This window comes from Carassius auratus, chromosome 42 (genome assembly GCF_003368295.1).
Source record: "Carassius auratus strain Wakin chromosome 42, ASM336829v1, whole genome shotgun sequence".
NCBI lineage: Eukaryota > Metazoa > Chordata > Actinopteri > Cypriniformes > Cyprinidae > Carassius > Carassius auratus.
Window position 1 is genome coordinate 17,463,367 of NC_039284.1, and position 22,081 is coordinate 17,485,447.

At 36.6% G+C, this 22,081-nt stretch overlaps 2 protein-coding genes across 4 annotated transcripts in view; both read left to right on the forward strand.

Annotated features, from left to right (window-relative positions):
- Positions 1–22,081, forward strand: part of LOC113060912 (neuronal PAS domain-containing protein 3-like) — a 783,891-nt gene that overhangs the window by 333,918 nt on the left and 427,892 nt on the right. The gene's annotated exons all lie outside the window — the stretch shown is intronic.
- Positions 412–21,977, forward strand: LOC113060907 (tonsoku-like protein). 2 transcript variants are annotated; one of them, XM_026230167.1, is made up of 28 exons: positions 412–640; positions 1,249–1,344; positions 1,528–1,670; positions 1,743–1,926; positions 2,029–2,158; positions 3,129–3,300; positions 3,436–3,550; positions 4,688–4,833; positions 5,740–5,892; positions 6,022–6,147; positions 6,640–6,835; positions 7,498–7,553; positions 7,631–7,720; positions 7,820–7,892; positions 7,967–8,130; positions 8,353–8,476; positions 9,240–9,469; positions 9,548–10,013; positions 10,683–10,873; positions 11,347–11,447; positions 11,526–11,682; positions 12,801–12,879; positions 12,975–13,282; positions 17,450–17,621; positions 17,808–17,983; positions 18,233–18,306; positions 18,416–18,549; positions 21,543–21,977. In XM_026230167.1, exons 1-28 carry the CDS (start codon positions 613–615, stop codon positions 21,743–21,745), a joined length of 4,287 nt encoding a protein of 1,428 aa, XP_026085952.1. In that variant the 5' UTR covers positions 412–612; the 3' UTR covers positions 21,746–21,977. The 2 variants fall into 2 exon arrangements, with proteins under 2 accessions (XP_026085952.1, XP_026085953.1); XM_026230168.1 differs by having other exon boundaries at positions 10,686–10,873.

Sequence of the window (22,081 nt, forward strand, 5' to 3'; positions counted from 1 at the left end):
AGTATTAATTCATAACATTTGCTTCGTAAACGCACATTGAATAAGAAAGGAAAAGAAATGCCTGAGTATCAACGCTCGAGTCTTCTTAATTAATAGTAATTAGTTACCTGTTACTCATTTCGTTTGTTTATTTTACTACATTATATATTCAGTAAACCTCATTGGGATTACTGGTAATGAGAATAAAGCAAAAGCAAAATAACGATTTCCCCCCCCCATAACCTTATACGGGAAATGGATCACCATAAACGGGATTTTTATTTAAAAAATAATCACTGAAAAAAACGTAATGACTGTTACCTTATCAAAATGGCCTCTCGATGTGGACATTTTCAGAAAGAGCATTGTGGGAGCTTGCTGGCGTCACATTCACTAGCCAATCAGCATCTCACAATATTTCCGTGCCGTGAACTTTGGCGCGCCACTTTGAAAGAATCGTCTCATCAATGAATTGAGGCGATCATAAGCATTGATCAGCTTTAAAGCCGCTGTAAAGAGATCAGTGAGGACGTTGCTATAGTACTACAGCTGTTCGCGCGCAGGTAGTATTTGTTATTCATTAGATGCGCGTATATATGAAGTAATCTGCTGAAGCGATCCTGCTAAGTGGACATGATGACGTCTACAAAAGAGATCAAGCGTAAGTTATTTTCTATAGAAGTTCATCATAAATAATATAATTTTTTGACATCGGCTGTGATTTATTGTTGTTATTTGATCCGTACTAAGGAAAAATGTGTATTTCAATTTAACTCGACACCTCCCAAATGTTTTTTTATTTATTTATTTGATTGTTTACATAAGTGTATGTCAGGTATAATTTCCGTTAATATGATTAAACATACATATTTACATAACTTTGTGTGTGTATGTTTGTCATAGTAAATTATATATATTTATATAAGTGTATATATGTGTGTGTGTGTGTGTGTGTTATGTAAGAACAATATACTAAAACAATACTACATCTTAGTTGTTTAAATAAACACATTAACACAGTAAATTATATATATATATATATATATATATATATATATATATATATCCTTTAAAAATTATCTTAGTGATATATTATTAGTACATAAAATACTGCATCTTATGGTGAATATATTTTTAGTTTACTGTGTCAGTGTGTTTAAACAACTAAGATTTTGTCTAATTTAGTAAAATTAGCTGTACATATATAATACAAAATGCATGTGTGTATATAGGTGTATAAGTTGCATTCATTCATTCATGTGATTGCAGAACTACAGAAGGCCAAGAGTAAAGCTCAAAGCAGCAATAACCTGAAAGAAGAAGCCAATCTTTGCAATCAGCTCGGGGAGGTTTACGCTAAAACAGGTAAAACAGAGAGTGAAGCCCTTAAAAATAAAAGCCCTTAATTGGTATAGGTGTACTTTCTTAACCGAAAGGCTGTAGGTTCAAACCCTAGAAGTGTTACTCAGTGAAATTTCACTATGATTGTGACAGTTGATCTCAGTTGAATGAAGGTATTGTAATCAGCTTGGCAAATGTGTTTTCTAGGCGACTATCGCTCTGCTATTGAAGAGCATCGTCAGGAATTGGAGCTGTCTGAGATTCTGCATGATGTGATTGGCTCCGCTGTGGCCAATAGAAAGATTGGAGAATGCTATGCAGAACTGGGGAACATCGAAGCTGCTCTGAAGGTTTGCAAGTACATCTTAGTTATAATCGGAGAGATTACATGGAGTCATTCTCACATAGAGTTTCTCTCTCAGCACCAGAGGCTTCATCTGAATCTGGCTCGATCTGTCCATGATGCGGCAGAGGAGCAGAGGGCACTGGCCACTATTGGACGAACATACCTCTTCCTCTTTGATTCAGATAATTCACGGGACAGCTTGAAGCATGCTGAAGATGCTTTCAAGAAGAGTTTAGCCATTGTAGATGAGCGGCTGGAAGGTTAAAGAATTAATTCATGCATATTAAATGCTACGGTTTACCTGGTTAGAATAGTACAGCTAGTATGTAATATGATGATCTGCTATGTTTGCTATGTATCAGGTACCGTATCTTCACGAGAGCTGAGTGAGATGAAAGCCCGTCTCCTGCTGAATCTGGGCTGTGTGTATGATGGAATGAAGGAACCGCAGCGATGCAGTGACTTCATACGACAGAGCATCTACATTGCTGAGTAAGTTTTTTTTCTTTTCTTTTTGGTCTGTAAACAAAAATGCTTTAAAAATGTTTACTACTGGTCAAAGCTTTAAAATAAGACTTTTTATGTTTTTGAGAGAAGTCTGCATTTATTAGATTGAAATAACATTAAAAACAGTAATATTGTAAAATATTATAGCAATTAAAAAAAAAAAATGTTTTCTATTTGAATATATTTTAAAATGTAATTTATTTCTGTGATGTTGAGCTGAATTTTCAGCATCATTACTCCAGTCTTCAGTGTCACATGATCCTTCAGAAATCATTCGGATATACTAATTTGCTGCTTAAGAAACATTTATGATTATTATCAATGTTTAAAACAGTTATGCCACTTGATAGTATTTGTGGATACCATGATACACTATCATATTGATAGGATTAAAAACAATAATAATTTTTATTCAAAAGTGGCAGTAATGACATTTATAATGTTACAAATGATTTCTTTCAAATCAGTGCTGTTCATTTTAACTTTTTGTTAACCAAATTGAGAAACCTACAATGGTTTCCACAACATTTTTATAGCTGCACTTTTTTTTTCTAAAATTGATAAATGCTATAAAATTACTGTAATTTAACCACTTTCATGTCATGAAAATAACATTGGTAGCTGGTTAAAGTAAACCAACAAACAAACTAAGCAACCAATGAACTGAAATGTTGAGTTTCTAAAATCTGAAATTCAAAATAATTGAAATGTAAGATTACTAAAAGTATATAACTAAATGTAAACTTTATATAACAGAATAATGTAAATATATTTTTTTAGGACACAATTTTTAGTAGGTTAAGAGGGTTTTATAATACAAATTAATGATATTTGTTTTTATGATTTGAGTTTCAATATAAATAAAAGAGCAAAATTTCACTGTAGAATGAATTAGATAATATGAAAGTCTTCATTGCACTTAAGTTGGTACAAAATCTGACCTCTTTCCCTGTAGGAAAAACCACCTTCTAGAGGATCTGTATCGTGCCAACTTTAACCTGGGCAGCATTCACTTCCGCAACGGGCAACACTCGCGCGCCATGCGCTGTTTCGAGCAGTCGAAAGAATGCGCCCGCAAAATGAAAGACAAGTTCAGTGAGAGCGAGTGCTTCCATAGCATCGGCAAGGTGACAGTCCCACGACATCTCCAGACAGCATCATCATCAGCATGTGCTGGCCTTTACCGGTGTAGTTTGTTGTTTCCTGTCCCCTTCGAAGGTTCTTGACAGGTGTATTTATTTTTTTGGTGTGTATATCTTCAGATATTGCTTCATCTTGGTGACTTTGCGGCGGCTCGGCGTTCTCTGAAGAAAGCCTTCTGTCTGGGATCCCAGCAGCCGTCTGATCGTGAGGCCGTCAAGAGAGATTTCAAACATGGTGAGATGAAGATGAACATGTGTGACTGAGCGACTCTGAGTTTTTGTCAGATCAGGAGATCTGAAAGCGGTTTATCTCTTAAAGCTGCTCAGTTTAAAGGGACACTGAGTAGGAATTACTCCCATCTAGTGGTGAAATTGTATTTTGCATTCAAACTAATTTTGCTCTCCAGCGCCTCGCTTTTTCAAATGCGCGTTGCATCTACGGTAGGCGATATGTACCAAAAAGCTTTGACAGGATGTATTCTAATAGCACTTCGTCGAGTTTTCCTTCAGGTGAACAGGTGTGTTATTTCAAACAAACTGCAACATGACAACTAACAAACGAATGTTACAGTATGAATTACTGACTGTGGAAAACATGAAATATTGTAATTAGTAGTTATGTCTAATTTATTAGTTATATTTTCTGAATTATATGCATTGTTAGATATAAAAAAAAATATTATAATATAGACTGTAACACTGACTTACCTGTCGAGAAGAAAACTGGCCACTTCAGCGTCTCTTTTGAAATCTTTATCAAAGAATTAGCTCTTTCCACCTAGAAAAAACTTTCCCCGACATTAACTCTTGTTTTCTGTAATCTACGGTCACGTTTCCTTTTACGTTCTATTTTTGACTGTTTTGGCGACGATGTTTTCTTATCCTGTGGCGCGGCATATGTATGGTCCATAATAAGAATGCAATCCAGACTTTTAAACTTGCCGGTGCAGTTTCAAGCGCCTCTCACTGCTCTGCACCTGCGTTTCTGGCTCTGACCGAAAACGCGCTGTGGAAACGCGTTGGCTTAGTACTTTTTGTCCCTCTCTGCTATTATAGTTTTGCAAGATGGTGGAACTACATGGAAGCCTCCGTCAACCTACCCGTCCCATGTATATAAAGATAATAAATTCTTCATTTACAAGGATTAGTTTAAACATTGGCATAGGTATTTGTACACCATTGAGGGCATATTTATGAATAAAAATATTGATTTTAGATAATAAAATACCTAAAAAGTTACTTATTGTCCCTTTAAGGCTGAATGCTGATCTCAGAGCATAATAGATTTTTTTTTTTGTTTGAAATGTTGGCTTCTAATCACAGTATTAGCAGACAATGACATGATGTTTGACTGAATGTGGGTCTGATGCAGCGATTCGGGGCTGTCAGCTGGAGCAGACGGCGACCGAAGTGACCGATAAGTTTTCCCATGAGGCCATGGATCTGTCAGAGCAGCTGGGAGATCTTTACTGTAAAGTGGGCTGCTATAACAAAGCTCTGGAAGCTTATCAAGCACAAGTAAGATGTAGCACAATACCCCCAAAAACCATTTTTTATATATTGCATCCATATTTTAACCTGTTAACCTTCTAACTGTCACTCACGTTTTTGAAGATAGACTTGAATGTGCATGATACAAACCTAAATTTTTATAATTCATGACTGAAAACATTTTGTAACATGATTTTGATGTGCCATTTACATGGTAATGCAATGTCTGATTTTAAAATGGGTTTTGAAGGATGAATTTTGAGATTTTATGTTTTCAAGTGATATATAACTTCTGATGATTTCTAAAATGTGATAGAGAAAAAGGCAACGAGGAAGTCTTTTTTTTAAACAAAGGTCAAAGCTCCTTTTGTAATGTAGATTTCTGAGGGTGCACTCGTGTCATAAATTAATCTATTACTTTTCCTACATAATTTTTAACAAAAAATATTGGCAAAATATATATTTGGGAGTCTTAGACCTTTCCAACGATATATAGTTTGTCAAGATTAGATTAAATTTGATTGTAATATAGTATAGTCAACGTAGGCGTCCCGTACAGTTAATAGATCTACATTACAAAAGGAGCTTTGACCTTTGTTTAAAAAAAAGACTTCCTCGTTGCCTTTTTCTCTATCTCATTTTAGAAATCATCAGAAGTTATATATCACTTGAAAACATAAAATCTCAAAATTCATCCTTCAAAACCCATTTTAAAATTAGACATTGCATTACCATGTAAATGGTACATCAAAATCATGTTACAAAATGTTTTCAGTCATCAATTATAAAAATGTAGGTTTGTATCATGCACATTCATCTCTATCTTCAAAAACGTGAGTGACAGTTAACAGGTTAATTGATTATTTTGGTTGTTTATTTATTTTCAGTTTATTCTGTGTAAGCTTTATTTGACCTCATGTGTTTTTGCATCAGCTGGTGTGTGCCGAGGTTTTAGGAAAGCCTGCTCGTGAGTTAGCCGTCATTCATGTGTCGCTGGCGGCCACGTACACAGATTTGCGACAACATCACAGGGCCGTGGAACAGTACAGACAAGAACTAAAGCTGAGAGTGGGCAACCCTAAAGAGGTAACAGCCAGAGATCAGAAACTCCTCATACACTGCCTACTACTCCGTTAATGTATCAAACCTGCTGTGCATCATCTTCAGAGATTGTGCAACATTTTTCAGTGATTGTCTTGTGTTTGTGTTTTTCAGGAGTGTTTGACGTGGTTGAACATAGCTGGTTGTGAGGAAGAGACCGGGCAGCCAATGGAGACGCTCGATCAGAGTTTCAGCGCTGCTCTGAGCTGTGCTGAGAGATCAGGACTAAACAAACTACAGGTTGGATAAAAGAATGCGCACACATACAGTAGTTTAATGTGCAGGAGCCTCACTGTGTTTATGATCTGAAGAGGTTTACTTGTAAAAAAAAATGTTGCACTGGCTAGTGGTCAGCCACAATGCTGATAAATCCTTTAGAAAGCAGAGTCGCAGATGTATAGACAATATATGTCTATACATCTATATATGTAGACAATATATTTTTGTATAAAATATATAATTTTTTTATTTTATTATTATTATTTTTTTTTACATATTATGTATATTCATACATATTTTAATAAGTATATTTATGTTTTTGGCAACACTACAATGCATTAACTTATAATGAGCAAAACTTTTGTTACAGTATTTAGAAATCTTTTTTAATTCAATCATGAATAGCGCCCTTGAGGAAGTCCCTCGACTCAGTCATTGAACCTATAAATTAAACCGTGATGTCACTTTGAATTCGAGGGTATTTGCTAAATGAAGATGGATGTGTGATCTCAGAGGCGTGTTTTGAGAGGCTGGCTGCAGGCCCAGCGGCGCTGTGGCTCCTCACAGTGTGACGACACCGAAGCACGGCTGATGGAACTGTGTGAGCGCGATGGACTGAGACTGGAGGACAGTGAGGAGGAGGATGAGGAAGAGGAGGTGGAGAACAGTGAACCACTGGAAGACAGTGACATAGAGTACTCTGACTCTGGTAATACAGACACACACCACGTACAGTTTAGTTTTAATGCATTTTATGAAGATTATTGGAATGCAGATAATGTACTGTAGTAGTGTTAGTGTTATTTTAGTATTAGATATTTACCTTGTAGTATTTATTAATATTTTGAATTAGCTTGTACATGTATTTCCAGTGTTCATTATTTTATTTAAAGTTTTAGTAATTTTGTTTGGCTGCTTTTGCCATTTTCATTAAGCTTTAATTTATTTCATTTCAGTTTTAGTTTTGGTATTTCAACAATCTTTTGAAAAATTTAATTCAGTTAGTGGCTAAGGCAATCTTTCTCATCTTTTAAATTTAAATGTTTCATATATTTTATTTTTACTTAACTCTATATGATTTTATATGTACAGTTAAGAAGTTATGCAGTATGCAATGCAGCATTTTCATAATGAAAAAGAAAGTTTTGGTCCATGACACGCAGCCAATGTTAGTTGCTCCAAATAATGTTCCCTCTTTTGAGGAAATGGTCCAACATGACATTTCTTCAAAACCTACAATGCCTCCAACCCATGGCAAAAATGTGTATATGAATTACTTGTATCAAGCACTCTATGTCTAAAGATGTTAATTCATGCATGTTATCAGGATGTCTGTTCATGTCTGAGTGAGTGAATGATCTGTTTGTGCAGATGAGGATCTGGAGGGTTATGATAAGACCGTGACGGGCAGGAGGAGGACTCAGAGGGTGAGATCTCAGAGACTGGTTTATTCTCTTCTGATTTGTTGTTTGTTCATCTTGTTTGTTCGGTGTTGTTTGTGCAGTGGAACCGACGGAATGAGAAGGGCGAGACGCTTCTGCACAGGGCCTGTATAGAGGGAAACCTGAAGCAGGTTCAGTACTTGCTTGACCAGGTGTGTTTGGCTTTTTAAGAGTGGAATAGCTTTAAAAGATTTGTGCTTTGGCATTTCTTGAGAATGTATTTGATGCGTGTGTTTGTTGTTCTCTGACAGGGTCACCCAGTTAACCTGAGAGATTACTGCGGGTGGACTGCTCTGCATGAAGCCTGTAACTACGGTCATCAAGGTACTGCAGCCTGCAGTTTAACATGTATAGTATAGGTGTAGCTCATCGGAGGGACTGAAATCTGTTTCTTTCAGAGATTGTAGCTTTACTGCTGGACCGTGGAGCAAATATAAACGACCCTGGAGGTCGAGACTGTGAGGGTGTCACACCCCTGCATGACACCCTAAACTGTGGCCACTTCAGTGTTGCACGACTGCTGGTAGAGAGAGGAGCATCGGTCACTGTTCGCAATGGCAAGGTCAGGCAAACACATGCTACACAAACCTATTAACAATAAACTTTAATGTGGCATCTGTTGAATTTGTATAAAAAAAAAAAAGAATCTTGAAAGAAATGCATCACAAGCGGCAAAGTCATTATCATTATCATAAAGACATGAACAACATTAGTTTTGATTCTTTCTTTTTTTTTTTTATTCTATGCACAATTTTCTTATATGACCATACATACTTCTTTATAGGGCCACACTCCTCTGGACACCCTCCGTCAGTGGTTTAAGACTTACAGCCGACAGCTGGACCAAGAGACAAAACAGGAGTGTTTGGAGACCGAAAAACTCATCAAGAGAGCTCTTTCAGGAGACGGTGAGCAGATAAACATTACTGATTTATTTTGCAACATGTGACCCTGGATCATGAAAGCATTTTTAAATCACTAGGGGTATATTTTTAGCAATAGCCAAAAAAATCAAGTGTCCACAAATAATGATTTTTCTTTTATGCCAAAAGTCATTAGGGTATTGAGTATAGATCATGTTCCATGAAGATATCTTGTACATTTCCTACAGTAAATATATCAAAACCTTTTGATTTATAAAATGCATTGCGTAGAACTTCATCTGAACAACTTTAAAAGTGATTTTCTCAATGTTTAATTTTTTTTTGCAGATTTTCAAATAGTTGTATCTCTGCCAAATATTATCCTGTCCTAACAAACCATACATCAATGGAAAGGCTATTTATTCAGCTTTCAAATGATGTATACATCTCAATTTAGAAAATTTGACACTTAAGACTGGTTTTGTGGTCCAGGGTCACGAATGGTTCTTAAATGGCTGACAGAAAATGTATTGCTAATTATATGAATTTTTGCATGTTGATGGTGACACATGATGAGACAATCACAAAATTACTAATAAATGAAACTCATATTTTAAACAAGAATTACTCCAAAATGTGCATTATTCATCACAAGTGAGAGCTATCACACATTGGGTTGATGCTGATCATCTCCATTTTGGCTTATTTATCAACCCAAAATAGAATAGAACGTTTGATTTACTTGAGAAAGTTTTGGCACTTTCAAAAAACAGAAATAACTCTGAGTACTCCTGGTTTTCTCCTGTAGTCTCAGTTGTGTCAGCGCGTCCGCGGCAGCAGAAGGAGCTTCAGGACAGTCAGCTGTTTGATGCTGAGTATTCAGAGCCGCTGCTGCAGGAGTCACTGCCCTCACGCCAGCAGATCACTCCCTGTCCCGCTCCAACCGTCCCAACTCCAAAAAACTCTGCTCCGGGACACAGGAGCACCTCAGGCCCAGCCCGCCGGCCACGAGGAATGGAAGTAGATGTTTTGTATGGGGTAATGTTGCTTAGCTTTCCATTTACATTTTTCAAATTGTTAAGCAAGAATACATTTAATTAATAATTTTTGCTTCAGAACGAGAGCAGTTCTTCGGATCATTCCGACGTGGATTGCTCATTCAGTCCTCTTCGTCCCGTTCGGTCAAGACCACGTTCCCCAGCTGTCCAGTCCTCGCAGGAACTCCCACCCAGTCAGGATGTACCCTCTGTATATGAGTTCAGAGAGGCCGTGTTGCCCGCACAGTCAGAGTCGGGCAGACTGGAGTATCAGAAGGCCATGCAGAATCTGGGCAGTGCCAAATCTCGCCTCTTTTCTCAGAGCCTATCAGAGCCGGCCTTTACCAGCACGCCAGCAGTGTCAGCCAATAGCAGAACAGCACTGGTACCAGAGGACCAGTATCTGGCAGATGATTGGCTGGAGGATGACCTGAGGGATGTGCAACCCAAGAAGAGACGGAGAGTTTCTGAGCACAACGTCCCACGTGAAATAACTTCCAGAAATCAAAATCATTTCTCAGTTTCAGCTGAAGTTACTCCTAGAGGTGTTGACATCTATCTATCTATCTATCTATCTATCTATCTATCTATCTATCTATCTATCTATCTATCTATCTATCTATCTATACATACATATACATGTATATGTATATGTGTGTGTGTATATATTTGTGTGTGTGTGTATGTATTTGTGTGTGTGTGTATATAATTTTTTTTGATAATGGTCAATTAAATCCTAAATTTAATGTCCTAACTTTTTTTATATTTATTGTAGTTTTTTTTTGTTAAAGTTATGCAACACACATAAGTTCCTATCACGTTAGTTTCCTTCAACATTTTTATTAATAGTTTCTTACAACATGATTAATAATGCGATTTTAATTAATAATGGTAAGTTAAATCCTACATTTAATGTTTAACTATTAATATTTTTACATTTTTTACCACATTAATTTCCATTTAACTTTTAATGACAGTTTCTTATATTATGATTTATATGGTAATATAACACATTTCATGAAACACTTTCAAAAGTAACATTTCCTAACACTGAAATTAACATTCATGAAATGGTTTCTGAATACTTGTTTCAGATATTTTTGTATAATATAATATAATGTAATATAATATAATGTGATATTAATATAATATAATTAATAGACAGATATCAATGATGCTAAACTGTTTAACTGCCTGTTCACTATTTCTCATAGCAGTTCAGAGTTCCTCCAGTAGGGGGCTGTCTCTGAAAAAGGGCCCTAATAAGCCACGGCAGGTGAAGATGAATCAAATGCCTGGGATGGTGAATCTAGGCAGGAGGGAGGTCAGCAGGTCACAGAGTCCAATCATGACCCACGAATCTGAGCCCATCCATGACCATGCACCCCCTACCCATCAGACGATGGTAATGCAGACCTCACTATGCCATTGGCTGTGTTTGGAATGGCATGCTAGTGTACTATAACATGCTAATTGTTATTTTCTGCCTCCAGGACAGGTTTGAAAACACTGGTGTACATACTGTATAGTGCTTACTATATAAAAAATATATGTATTGACATTTATTAAATGTAGAAAGTATTAAAATATGATGCAAAGTAATGAGATTATGTAATATGTTTAATTTATCAAGTGTCAATCAGTTATAATTTTATATTATAATTTTATATTTTATATTTTTATACAATAATTGCAGGTATTCTTCATTTTCAACACTTTAATGTAAAAATGTCATAATTCTTGGCAGTAACAAATCTGGTATTTCTATTTTTGCATAATACTACTCAATGTGTTTGATACTTATGGACTGCTATGTTTACTGAATGCCTTTTTAATGAGTAATGATTATCGTTTTTTGTTTGTTGGTTTTTTTTAAAGGCGCCAGCACCATTCCAGAACCGAACAGCTCATGTTCCTGCACCGATCAGGATGAGGGTCAGAGTTCAGGACAATGTCTTCTTGATTCCCGTTCCTCACAGGTCTGCTGCTGCTCTTGTGTGAATCAGACAGTGTTCTGTGTTTAGTTGTGAGCGTATGTAATTGTAGATGTTGTGCAGTGAGGCAGACTCGTGTACGGTGGCGTGGTTGTGTGATCAGGCTGCTCAGCGTTACTATCAGACGTGTGGATTACTGCCGCGTCTGTCCCTGCAGAAAGAGGGCGCTCTGCTCTTACCCACCGATCCACTGCTGGCTGTGCTGCACACCAATGAAGAGGTCAGAGGTCATGTGTGTTTTTAGACTTTTTGTAGGGTTCTTTTTGTTTGTTTACTTAATGTATGAAAGTCAAAAATTACAGTCATTTACAGAGGTATTGTAGCAAAACAAACACATTGTGGTAGCAAAAGATTTGCCAGGAAAATAATTAATAATAATTATGTATGTATGTGGTTTTTTTTTTTCTTTCAGTTTGGGTGGTCATAAATTTATAGTCTAGTAATTGATATACTTTGTTTTACATTTACAACCTTGATTTACTTTTTTTTTTTTTACCTGATGCATATGCCTGACTTATTAAAGTTTTATATTATATAATGTAATAATTAATGTGTGTGTGTGTGTGTATATATATATATATAATATACACATACACAAACACACACACATTATTACATTATATAATATAAAACTTTAATAAATCATTTATATATATATATATATATATATATATATATATATATATATATATATATATATATATATATATATATATATATATTAATGATACAAAACTCCTTTATTTCCTGTTGTTAATTAGTTTATATCGTTTACTCGTCTACGGTTTCTTCTTTTAATGTCATAATAAACCAAAATAAATTTTTTTTTTTCAGTCTAAGGATGTTACCCAAATCAGAATTGTATGGTGTAGTCATCCAATTACTTTACAGAAAGTACTTCATTATTTTTAAAAAAAAATAACTCTATCACTTTAATAATTAGAAACTTGATGGACACAAACCAAAAAGGTTTTAGGTATTAGTCATAATTACATGATTTAGTAAGGCATCAGTGCAATTGCACGATAACATTAAAAACAAATGACTCATAACAGTTATACATTGTAAGTACTTCTAGATGCATTTGAAGTATGAAATTAAATTCCTGTTTTGTTTTATAGTTCCATGGTATTAACAATGTAGCACAGACTTCTTTTGAGCTTTAAACAAAAGTGTTTTCAAGCTCCAAAATAAAAAAAATAAAAAAATCCCTTAAAGTAGTTCATATCCTTCAAAGTGAGTGCTGTATTGTAAGTCTTCTGGAGTCAAACAGTGTCTTTGTGTGGTGAACCGGCTGAAAGTTTAAGTTGTTTTTCATGACAAATCTTCCGGTTCCAGGTTGTGGCTGAGGTGTGTTCATGGGATCTTCCTCCTCTCCCGGAGCGCTACAGGAAAGCCTGTCAGAGTCTGGCAGTGGGTAAGTGTCTCTTTGTTGTATTAAATGTCTTTCTCGTCACAAAACATTCTGTGAAATTGATCAGAAAGTGTGTTTGTTTCATATGTGTGTGTTAGAGGAGAACCGGCGTGTGTCTCGGCTGTGTGAAGTGCAGGACAGCAGCTCCTGTGTGAACGTCTGTGGACTCAGTTTGCCTCCAGCGTCTCTGACTCCTCTCCTCCGAGCCCTCAAACTGCAGGCCAGCCTCACAGAGCTGCACCTCTCTGCCAATCGTCTGAACAACGACCTGCTTCCGGAGCTGATGTCCGCTGCTGCCACTATGCCCAGACTGAGGATTTTAGACATATCAGCCAATCAGATCACTGGAGAGGGGCTCAGAAAAGCCTCGGACACGTTTGAAACGAGAAGTCAAGCTGCTTTCCCTGTAAGTGTACTTGCATTTAACCAGTAAAATAAGTTTTTCTATTAGGGACAGACATTACATCAGTTTTGTTATCCAAGATTTTTTTAAAGGTTTAAATTTCACTTTACGAAGTTTTTTAACATTAATATTAGTTTCCCTAGCCTGTTTATGGTCCCCCAAAGTTCAGACGGGCGATCTGGAATCTTCCCCATGTCGTCATAAAGGGGAAAGGTTACCCCCCCCTTTCTCTGCTTTGCCCCCCTCGAGAATTTGGAGAAAAAATGGATTCAGTTTATTTTTACATATAATTCTGTCGCAATTAGGGCTGTCACTTTTGTAAAAAAAAAAAAAAAAGACGTTTCCTTTTTCCACGCCAAATAACAGATGAACGTAAAGAGAGTGCTGGAAACGCACAAGTCAGCAATATTTCTTATTTATTGGCATTAGAGCTGTAATCGGGCCTTAAAAGTTAGGCCCGACAGGACCCGAGCCCGACAGATTTCGGCCCCGAGCCTGACAAGTAGATTTTGATTGACAGCTTTTTAAAAGCCCAACCTGTTTACAGCCCGGCATTGTTCAAATGTGCGCATGCACACAGCTCTTTTGCCTTTTGTCACGAATGAGTCATCTATACACGGTTTAACATAAATTATTCATAACTAACGTAGACTAGGCCACTTGGAAGTTGGAATAAAGAAATAAAGTAAGTCCTCTTACTTTAAAATGTTAAAATGTTTTTGTGGAGGAAAATGATTGAATCCACTGTAGATGTCTTCAGTGCGTTCTTCCGCTCAATGATGGTGCGTCATTATTCACTCATTATTCTCATTATAAACACGGTCAAAACTTTTCCACACCTCAGAGTTTGCTTTAGTTGCTGGTGCAACCAAAACATGTTCGCCAGAGGCGAGCCTCCGTTACACCTACTCCGCATTCATTTTCGCATCTTTCTCGCACTAATCGGAGTGCAAGTCCGAGCCCGTGTAAGATGATAGAAACAAAGCCCGAACACGATGGCAAAGATCTTCAGCTCTAATTGGCATGAAGTTTCGTGCAGAAACGGCAACAGGAGTGAAACATTCTTGAAAAAAATATATATATGCAGAGGGGACGGCTACAATAACATAAATGAAAAACATAACTGCAGGCTTCAATCCAGCTGCATTTATGATTAAGGCAATTCAAGGCAATTAGGCTGCGCAAGGTGGGAGTATTATTGCCAATCTTTCCTCACAAAAGCCGGTCGCTGTCAGCTGGCAATGGTGGCTCCTTTTCATAGCTCAGCATCTCCTGTAAGAGGTCGCTTTCGACGTCACTGGGTCTTATAGGCGCGTATTTGCTATTTTCTGTTTAGCTTTCGCAAACCATACTGCACTTTTGGAATCCTTTATTTTATTTTTCTGCTTGTTTGTGAGTTTTTAATTGTTTAATTATTATTTTTTTTTAATTATAGTGTACAGGTCCTTCTAAAAAAATAGCATATTGTGATAGTTAATTATTTTCCATAATGTAATGATAAAAATTTAACTTTCATATATTTTGGATTCATTGCACCCCAACTGAAATATTTCAGGTCTTTTATTGTTGTAATACTGATGATTTTGGCATACAGCTCATGAAAACCCAAAATTCCTATCTCAAAAAATTAGCATATCATGAAAAGGTTCTCTAAACGAGCTATTAACCTAATCATCTGAATCAACTAATTAACTCTGAACACCTGCAAAAGATTCCTGGGGCTTTTAAAAACTCCCAGCCTGGTTCATTACTCAAGACCGCAATCATGGGTAAGACTGCCGACCTGACTGCTGTCCAGAAGGCCATCATTGACACCCTCAAGCGAGAGGGTAAGACACAGAAAGAAAGTTCTGAACGAATAGGCTGTTCCCAGAGTGCTGTATCAAGGCACCTCTGTGGGAAGGAAAAAGTGTGGCAAAAAACGCTGCACAACGAGAAGAGGTGACCGGACCCTGAGGAAGATTGTGGAGAAGGACCGATTCCAGACCTTGGGGGACCTGCGGAAGCAGTGGACTGAGTCTGGAGTAGAAACATCCAGAGCCACCGTGCACAGGCGTGTGCAGGAAATGGGCTACAGAGAAGCAGCACTGGACTGTTGCTCAGTGGTCCAAAGTACTTTTTTCGGATGAAAGCAAATTTTGCATGTCATTCGGAAATCAAGGTGCCAGAGTCTGGAGGAAGACTGGGGAGAAGGAAATGCCAAAATACCTGAAGTCCAGTGTCAAGTACCCACAGTCAGTGATGGTTTGGGGTGCCATGTCAGCTGCTGGTGTTGGTCCACTCTGTTTTATCAAGGGCAGGTAAAGGTAAAGGCAGTGCCACAGGCTGATTGCCTCCATGCCACGCCGCAATGAAGCAGTCATTTCTGCAAAAGGATTCCTGACCAAGTATTGAGTGCATAACTGAACATCATTAATTGAATGTTTACTTTTTTTGTATTAAAAACACTTTTCTTTTATTGGTCGGATGAAATATGCTAACGTTTTGAGATAGGGATTTTGGGTTTTCATGAGCTGTATGCCAAAATCATCAGTATTAAAACAATAAAAGACCTGAAATATTTCAGTTGGTGTGCAATGAATCTAAAATATATGAAAGTTTAATTTTTATCATTACATTATGGAAAATAATGAACTTTATCACAATATGCTAATTTTTTTTTAGAAGGACCTGTACATATTTGGTTAAAATTGATTCCCTATTTTCATTTTCAAAACTTTTTTTGGTTGGTCCGATCGATTGTGCAATCGATTTTGGAACGAAAAGTGACAGCCCTAGTTGCAATGTCAGCACAGACTGACAGACAAACAGACTTTTACGACATGGATTCAACAGCACCGGCACAAACAGTGAGTAACCGTGTTCATTAATGCCTGATCTGTGATCAGTGGTTTCTGATGTGTAGCTAATTATTCAAGTTCACACAGACTTTCTTTCTAAATCATTTAATACTGTTTATGCATCAGTGAATCAAGCCAGTAACTAAACGATCAACTTCACGTTGTTTCTCTTAGTAGTATGAAACAAATCTGTTATTTAAATTGTGATTTAACTACAGAGAGTGATCAACGAACTTTTACTTTATTTTGTTCGGAACTGTCAATCACACATCGCGAGTATATCTTATCTGCATACTTGCCCAAACTGCCGTCATAATGAATGACACGGTTATGATGCACAACGAAGCAGCTCTTACTGTATTCATGTCGATATTGTGTTTGCTGTTATTTGTGGTGAAAGCATTTTGTGAGAGAAAATGCATGTGATGGGAAAAGATAAAAAAAAAAAATGCTATCAACACTTCCACAATTCGTTAATCTCAACAGCTGTATTGGTAAAAAAAACTAGTAAAAGTATTTGATTGTGGTTCCACATGTAATACACATTTTGAATGCAAAGATGTCAGCCAATCACAACAGTTGGTGTTTACTCTGAGTCTCGCAGAAGACACGCCCTTTCAAAAAGAGCATTCAAGACAGAGGACTAAAATCAGGATAAAAAAATTATATTTGATATAAATGATTAAAAATATTTAAATGTAAAACAATTTCAGTACACCTCACGAAACATAAAAAAAAAAAACATTTAAAAAAATAATAATCCACATCATGGGACCTTTTAATGCAATTTTTTTTTTCATATTTGGTGAAATCCGTTGATATCCGAGATTAAATGCTCTTTTCCCTATTTTTACATTTTGAATAACTGTTAACCTTTTATAAAACATCCTCCACATACTAAATTGTAGCATTTGAAATTATTGATTTAAAGTTGTATTTTTTTGTTTTATTTAGATGAAATGGTACAAAATTCAATATCAAGCATTTATATAGCGGAGTTTTAACAAGCATATCTCGTTTTGATCTCTATAAATGCACATTCGTCCCAGCATGCATGAGTCTACAGCAGAAATCTGCACCTAAATATATAAGTGTGAATCTTGTATATCAGATAATTGAGACCGACTTGTCAGGATGTGGTCAGGAGTTTTGCTGCTTTCTGAGAAGAAATGAACTACTTCCCGTTTCGGTTCAGTGGTTTCATGAGGAAAGCATTAATGGTCAAGACTAAAAGAAGTCATGAAATTCACACGTCATGAAAACATGTAAACTGACAGATTACTTGTCGTTTTCTCTCTGACTCCTTTATATTCTCCTTTTGTCTATGTAGTGTCTAGAGGAGTTGATTTTAAGCATGAATCCTCTGGGTGATGGCTGGACACAGGCACTAGTGAGTCTTCTGTCCAACTGTCCCATGCTTTCCGTTCTGTCCCTGCAAGCCTGCGGCCTCTCTGCACGATTCCTCCAGCAACACCGTCTGCTCTTAGCCAACGCTTTGGCCAGTAAGTGCACCATCAGACACGTCTGATCTGAAGTGGTTAGACCTAGTGATTTTTCAACAACACTTTGGATGTGTTAAGTGCACAGCACGAATTCTAAATATGAGTCACCTCTTGGCTGTATGTCACGTCACGTTTACTTTTTTTCTTTTTTTTATGTTCTGAGTCTATTATTTTATGCTCTCACAGGCACTGGGAATATGCGGTCGGTGTGTCTCTCCCATAATGCACTGGGCTCCACTGGTTTCGAGCTTGTGTTGAAGACATTACCGATGCACTGTCTCACACACCTTCAGCTGTCTGCAGTCTGTAGAGGTCCATCTGACCAGCCTGCCATGGAGATCCTCACTAAACTCCTGACACAAGTATGCTGACGTCCTTCTAATCCATCTTAGACTTCTGTGGACTTAGTGTTTTTAAAAAAATGTACAATTTCAGTTTAATACAACGTCTGCTCCTACCTGTCAGTCATCAAAATCAAGAATGTGTGCTGACGATGTTCAGTATGGGTTGTGGGAGAATTAAATCCAGCCCTGATGCCATTTTAATCTGTTTTAAAGTCTGCATCATTCAACTGCTATGTAAATAATATTGACTAAATGTTTGGGTTCCAGGGTGACTGTCCACTCACACACTTAAATCTGTCTGGAAATGGCCTTACGGACCACAGTGTCCTCTTGCTTGCTAGGTGAATCATTCAACTCTTGTCCTACTTATTTGTTACAAAACTTAAAGCATCATTTATATGCTTATCTCAGTTTGCAGCTATATTATAGATATACTTTGGTTATTTTTAGGTGTCTTCCTGTCTGTCCCTCCCTGGTGTCTTTGGACTTGTCTGGCAACCCTTCAGTGACCTCAGTCGGCCTTCAGAGTCTTCTTAACTCCCTCATGGAGGCCCAGCGACCTTTGAACCATCTCAATCTTCAAGGTATTTTCTTTTCTTCCTGTGATATTTCGATTGGACCCCCAGTGTCTTGTCAGCTCGGATGCATTAATTGTCATTTTATTGTGTATTTTGTCTGTGAATCCTGCCAGTGGTTTGGCTTTTGGCTGATAAGAGAAAGGTTGTAGGTTCAAAGCCCTAAATGATGATAATCTTGAGCAAGATCTATAATCTCAAAGGGAATTTGAAGGTACTTTCCCTGTAATGGGTTTACTGACAATTCAGACCTGTGCTATTGCTTTCTGAGCATCTGATCAAAAAATGGGACAGGACACTAGTATGAATATGTCCTTCAGTTTCTGACAAGTAACCAATTGTATTGCTCCAAAAGGGAAGCCCGTTTAGGTAACTGTGCAATTCTGACTTAATAACTTTCAATTCTGACTTTATAACTTGCAGTTGTGAGTTTATATCATGCATTTCTGAGGAAAAAAAAAGTCAGAATTGTTAGATGAGAAAGTTGCAATTATCTTGTTTTATTTTTTATTTAGTGGCAAAAACTATACATTTATGTAAGTGTAAATAGAAAAATAAAGTAAACTGATATATTATACCCAAAAGTTCTTCATACAGTGGACTAACAGTAAAACTGATAAAAAATTTGGTACCACAAATTATTCAAACACTTTGAGCTGACCATGTTTTTCTTAATCATCAAGATGAGTTTGTTCTGACACAGTTTAACTCTGAGCTCTTGACATATTTTATTACCATTTTCTATATCAATATAGAACTATAGCGAAATAAATTGTGATGTGTACAGTAGGTAGCCAACCTAAATGACTACCGGTACTAAAAGAAACCTTGAACAAAATAAGTTACAATAAAACTGCGACATGAAAATAAAATCTGTAGATATAGAACACTTAATAAAAATTACAGACACTTAAAGTAAATTACAATGTTAGTTTAAACACTTGAAAGTGCACTGTTAGGTGTATATCTTCGAACAGGTTCAAATCCCAGATTGCTTTTTTTGCGTATAAAATATATAAAATAATTAATACAGATGTGTGCGTTCTGCAATTAGCTGGTTCATGTTACACCCTTTTTTAATTTTAGATAGTGCATGTCCATTTTCCACTGAGCAATAGTAGTGTGACTGAAATCAGTCCAGCTGGTGAAGGTTGAGGTTTGGGTGTAGTTGTGCATAGCTTGTGGGTGTTGAAATAAAGGTGTGAATCTCTTGTTCTTTCACACTGAGTGCGTCTGCTGAGCAAAAACTAGCAGAACAATTTAGGCAAAGTGTTTTAGGCCTTGGTTTGGCTGTTGCAATTTTTGCAATGGCATACAGAGTATTACATACAATATAATACAATTTTTTTCTCAGGCACCTGAGAGAGAGAGAGAGAGAGAGAGAGAGAAATAGAGAAATAGAGAAACTGTCTGAAAGAGACGCACGTCTGCCAGAGAGACAAACACTTTTGTTCTTTATGTATATGCTGCTTTGTACCGGTTTTAATTGTATGCTTCAGTCGTTTTGGGAATACAAATGTAAAAATATATTCCATTGATAAGAAACTGTCCTGGAGCATCATGTAGACCTAATCATTTTTAGTTTTATTTTTGAGCAATTCCTGGGTTTCGGACAGACATTCAGAGTCAAAACCTGAAATATAAATTCTCACAGAATATATTCATTACCATGCAATACATTGAACCATCTCTTTATGTTTTTTTCTAAATCCCAAACAGAATCCAGACTTCAGAAAAGTGTCAAACTATGAACATGTTTTATAGGCTATTTGGGATCTGAGAAATAAACATGCATTATGGACGTCACAAAAAAAATTGACTTTGTGATTTACAATGGACAAACCAGAAGCAACAATATCTGCAGAATTGAGAAGGATTCACAAAATCACCATTCACAAAATATACAATTTTATTAAAATTTTTGTTTTTGTGTTTCAGAGGAAAAATCAATGTTAAGGATTGCGTCATCTCTCCGTTATGGACCGTTCTGAAATCAGAAATTATGCAAACGCATTTAAAATGCTTTAAAAACTTTAACAGAGGATATTTAACAGGGATGCCCCTCACGTAAGGTTTTTCTAGTTACTAGTAGTCGTTCATTCAAGTTATTATTCAACTAACCGCAAGTTTATATTAAATGAACACGTTCTAATCCATAATGAGCCTTAATATGTTCCCCCCTCAAGCACACACATTAAATTTGCCACAAAGCACAGTAGCCTAATAATTGTGTAAACGATACATTTTAATGATTTATTAATAAACCGTTTTCTTGTCAGCTGCAATATGAAGTTCATGGACATGCCTTTAGAGAGAAATGCAACCTTCACACAGATTACATAATCGGGGAGCATTTGCCTTCGGTTTGAATTGGTTCATTTAAAAGTAGACATTTCAAGCTTTCTGAAGATATATTTCTTTAGGATAATATAACACATTATATTTATTATATAAATAATGCTGCACACCTTTTCAAATCTAAAATATGGCGTAATCATTTTTAACTTCGAGTAAATATAAGCACAGGCTCATAGGCTCGAAATTTTATCCTGCTTGAATTCGTTCTAAGAATCGAGCCAAATTTTCATCTGATTATTAAATATTTTAACTACAGTGTTTGGCTTTCATTTTCCGCCGACTGCAGCCGTCAAATGTAATTTACTTACTGAATAATGTTGAAAGTGTCTGAATACATTTTTGTTTGACTGTATGTTGCAATACCATATCTTGAAGTAGATTTCAAATGAACTTTAAGTGAGGACGCATTTCTGACACAGTTTTCTAAGCATTATGTTTTTGTTAATAAGCTGCATGCAGTCACATCATAATCTTGCAGCATACTGTGTCTCACAGGAAAGCTGTTTGAGAAGCTCGTAAGTGCAAAGCTTGAATCGCTGGATGTGTCATCATCCATCTAAACAAACTGATAATGATTGGTGTTATTGTGAATGTGACTCACCGTGTCCTGTCATATTTCAAGTTCCTCTTGTTTTTCTTAACAGGCTGTCAGGTGTCAGGACCTCTGGGTGATGTTTGTTTAGACAGTCTGTCTGATCACATCCGAGATCTGCGTTTGTGCTCCCAGAGACTCAATAAACTAGACCAGGATGCACTGCAGCAGACCTGGAGACGGAGATCAGAACACGTGCATGTCTTTTCTCGCAACTCCAAATGCATGCTGAGCATCACGGCGACTTCACAATAATCTATTTCTGGCAGTAGCGTTAGTCTAATGGACAAGTGCTTGAAAAAAATTCTGTAAATACTTTCTAATTGTAGAACGTGCTGTTATTGTGTTGTTGTTGTTTTTTTATTATTTTTGTAATTATTTGTATGGACCCATATATTTGTTTAAACTTGTGACTCAAACCCATTTAGTCTTTATGCAAATTGTCTTTATTGCTGATTATTTGCAAAATTATGAGTTTGAAATGGGCATGAGATATTAATGTGCAGTGGTGTTGGACCAAGAAACAGACCAATAAATACTAATTCAAGCATCCTCTGTTTATAAAAGTATCTCCAAGAGCAAAAACGTCAC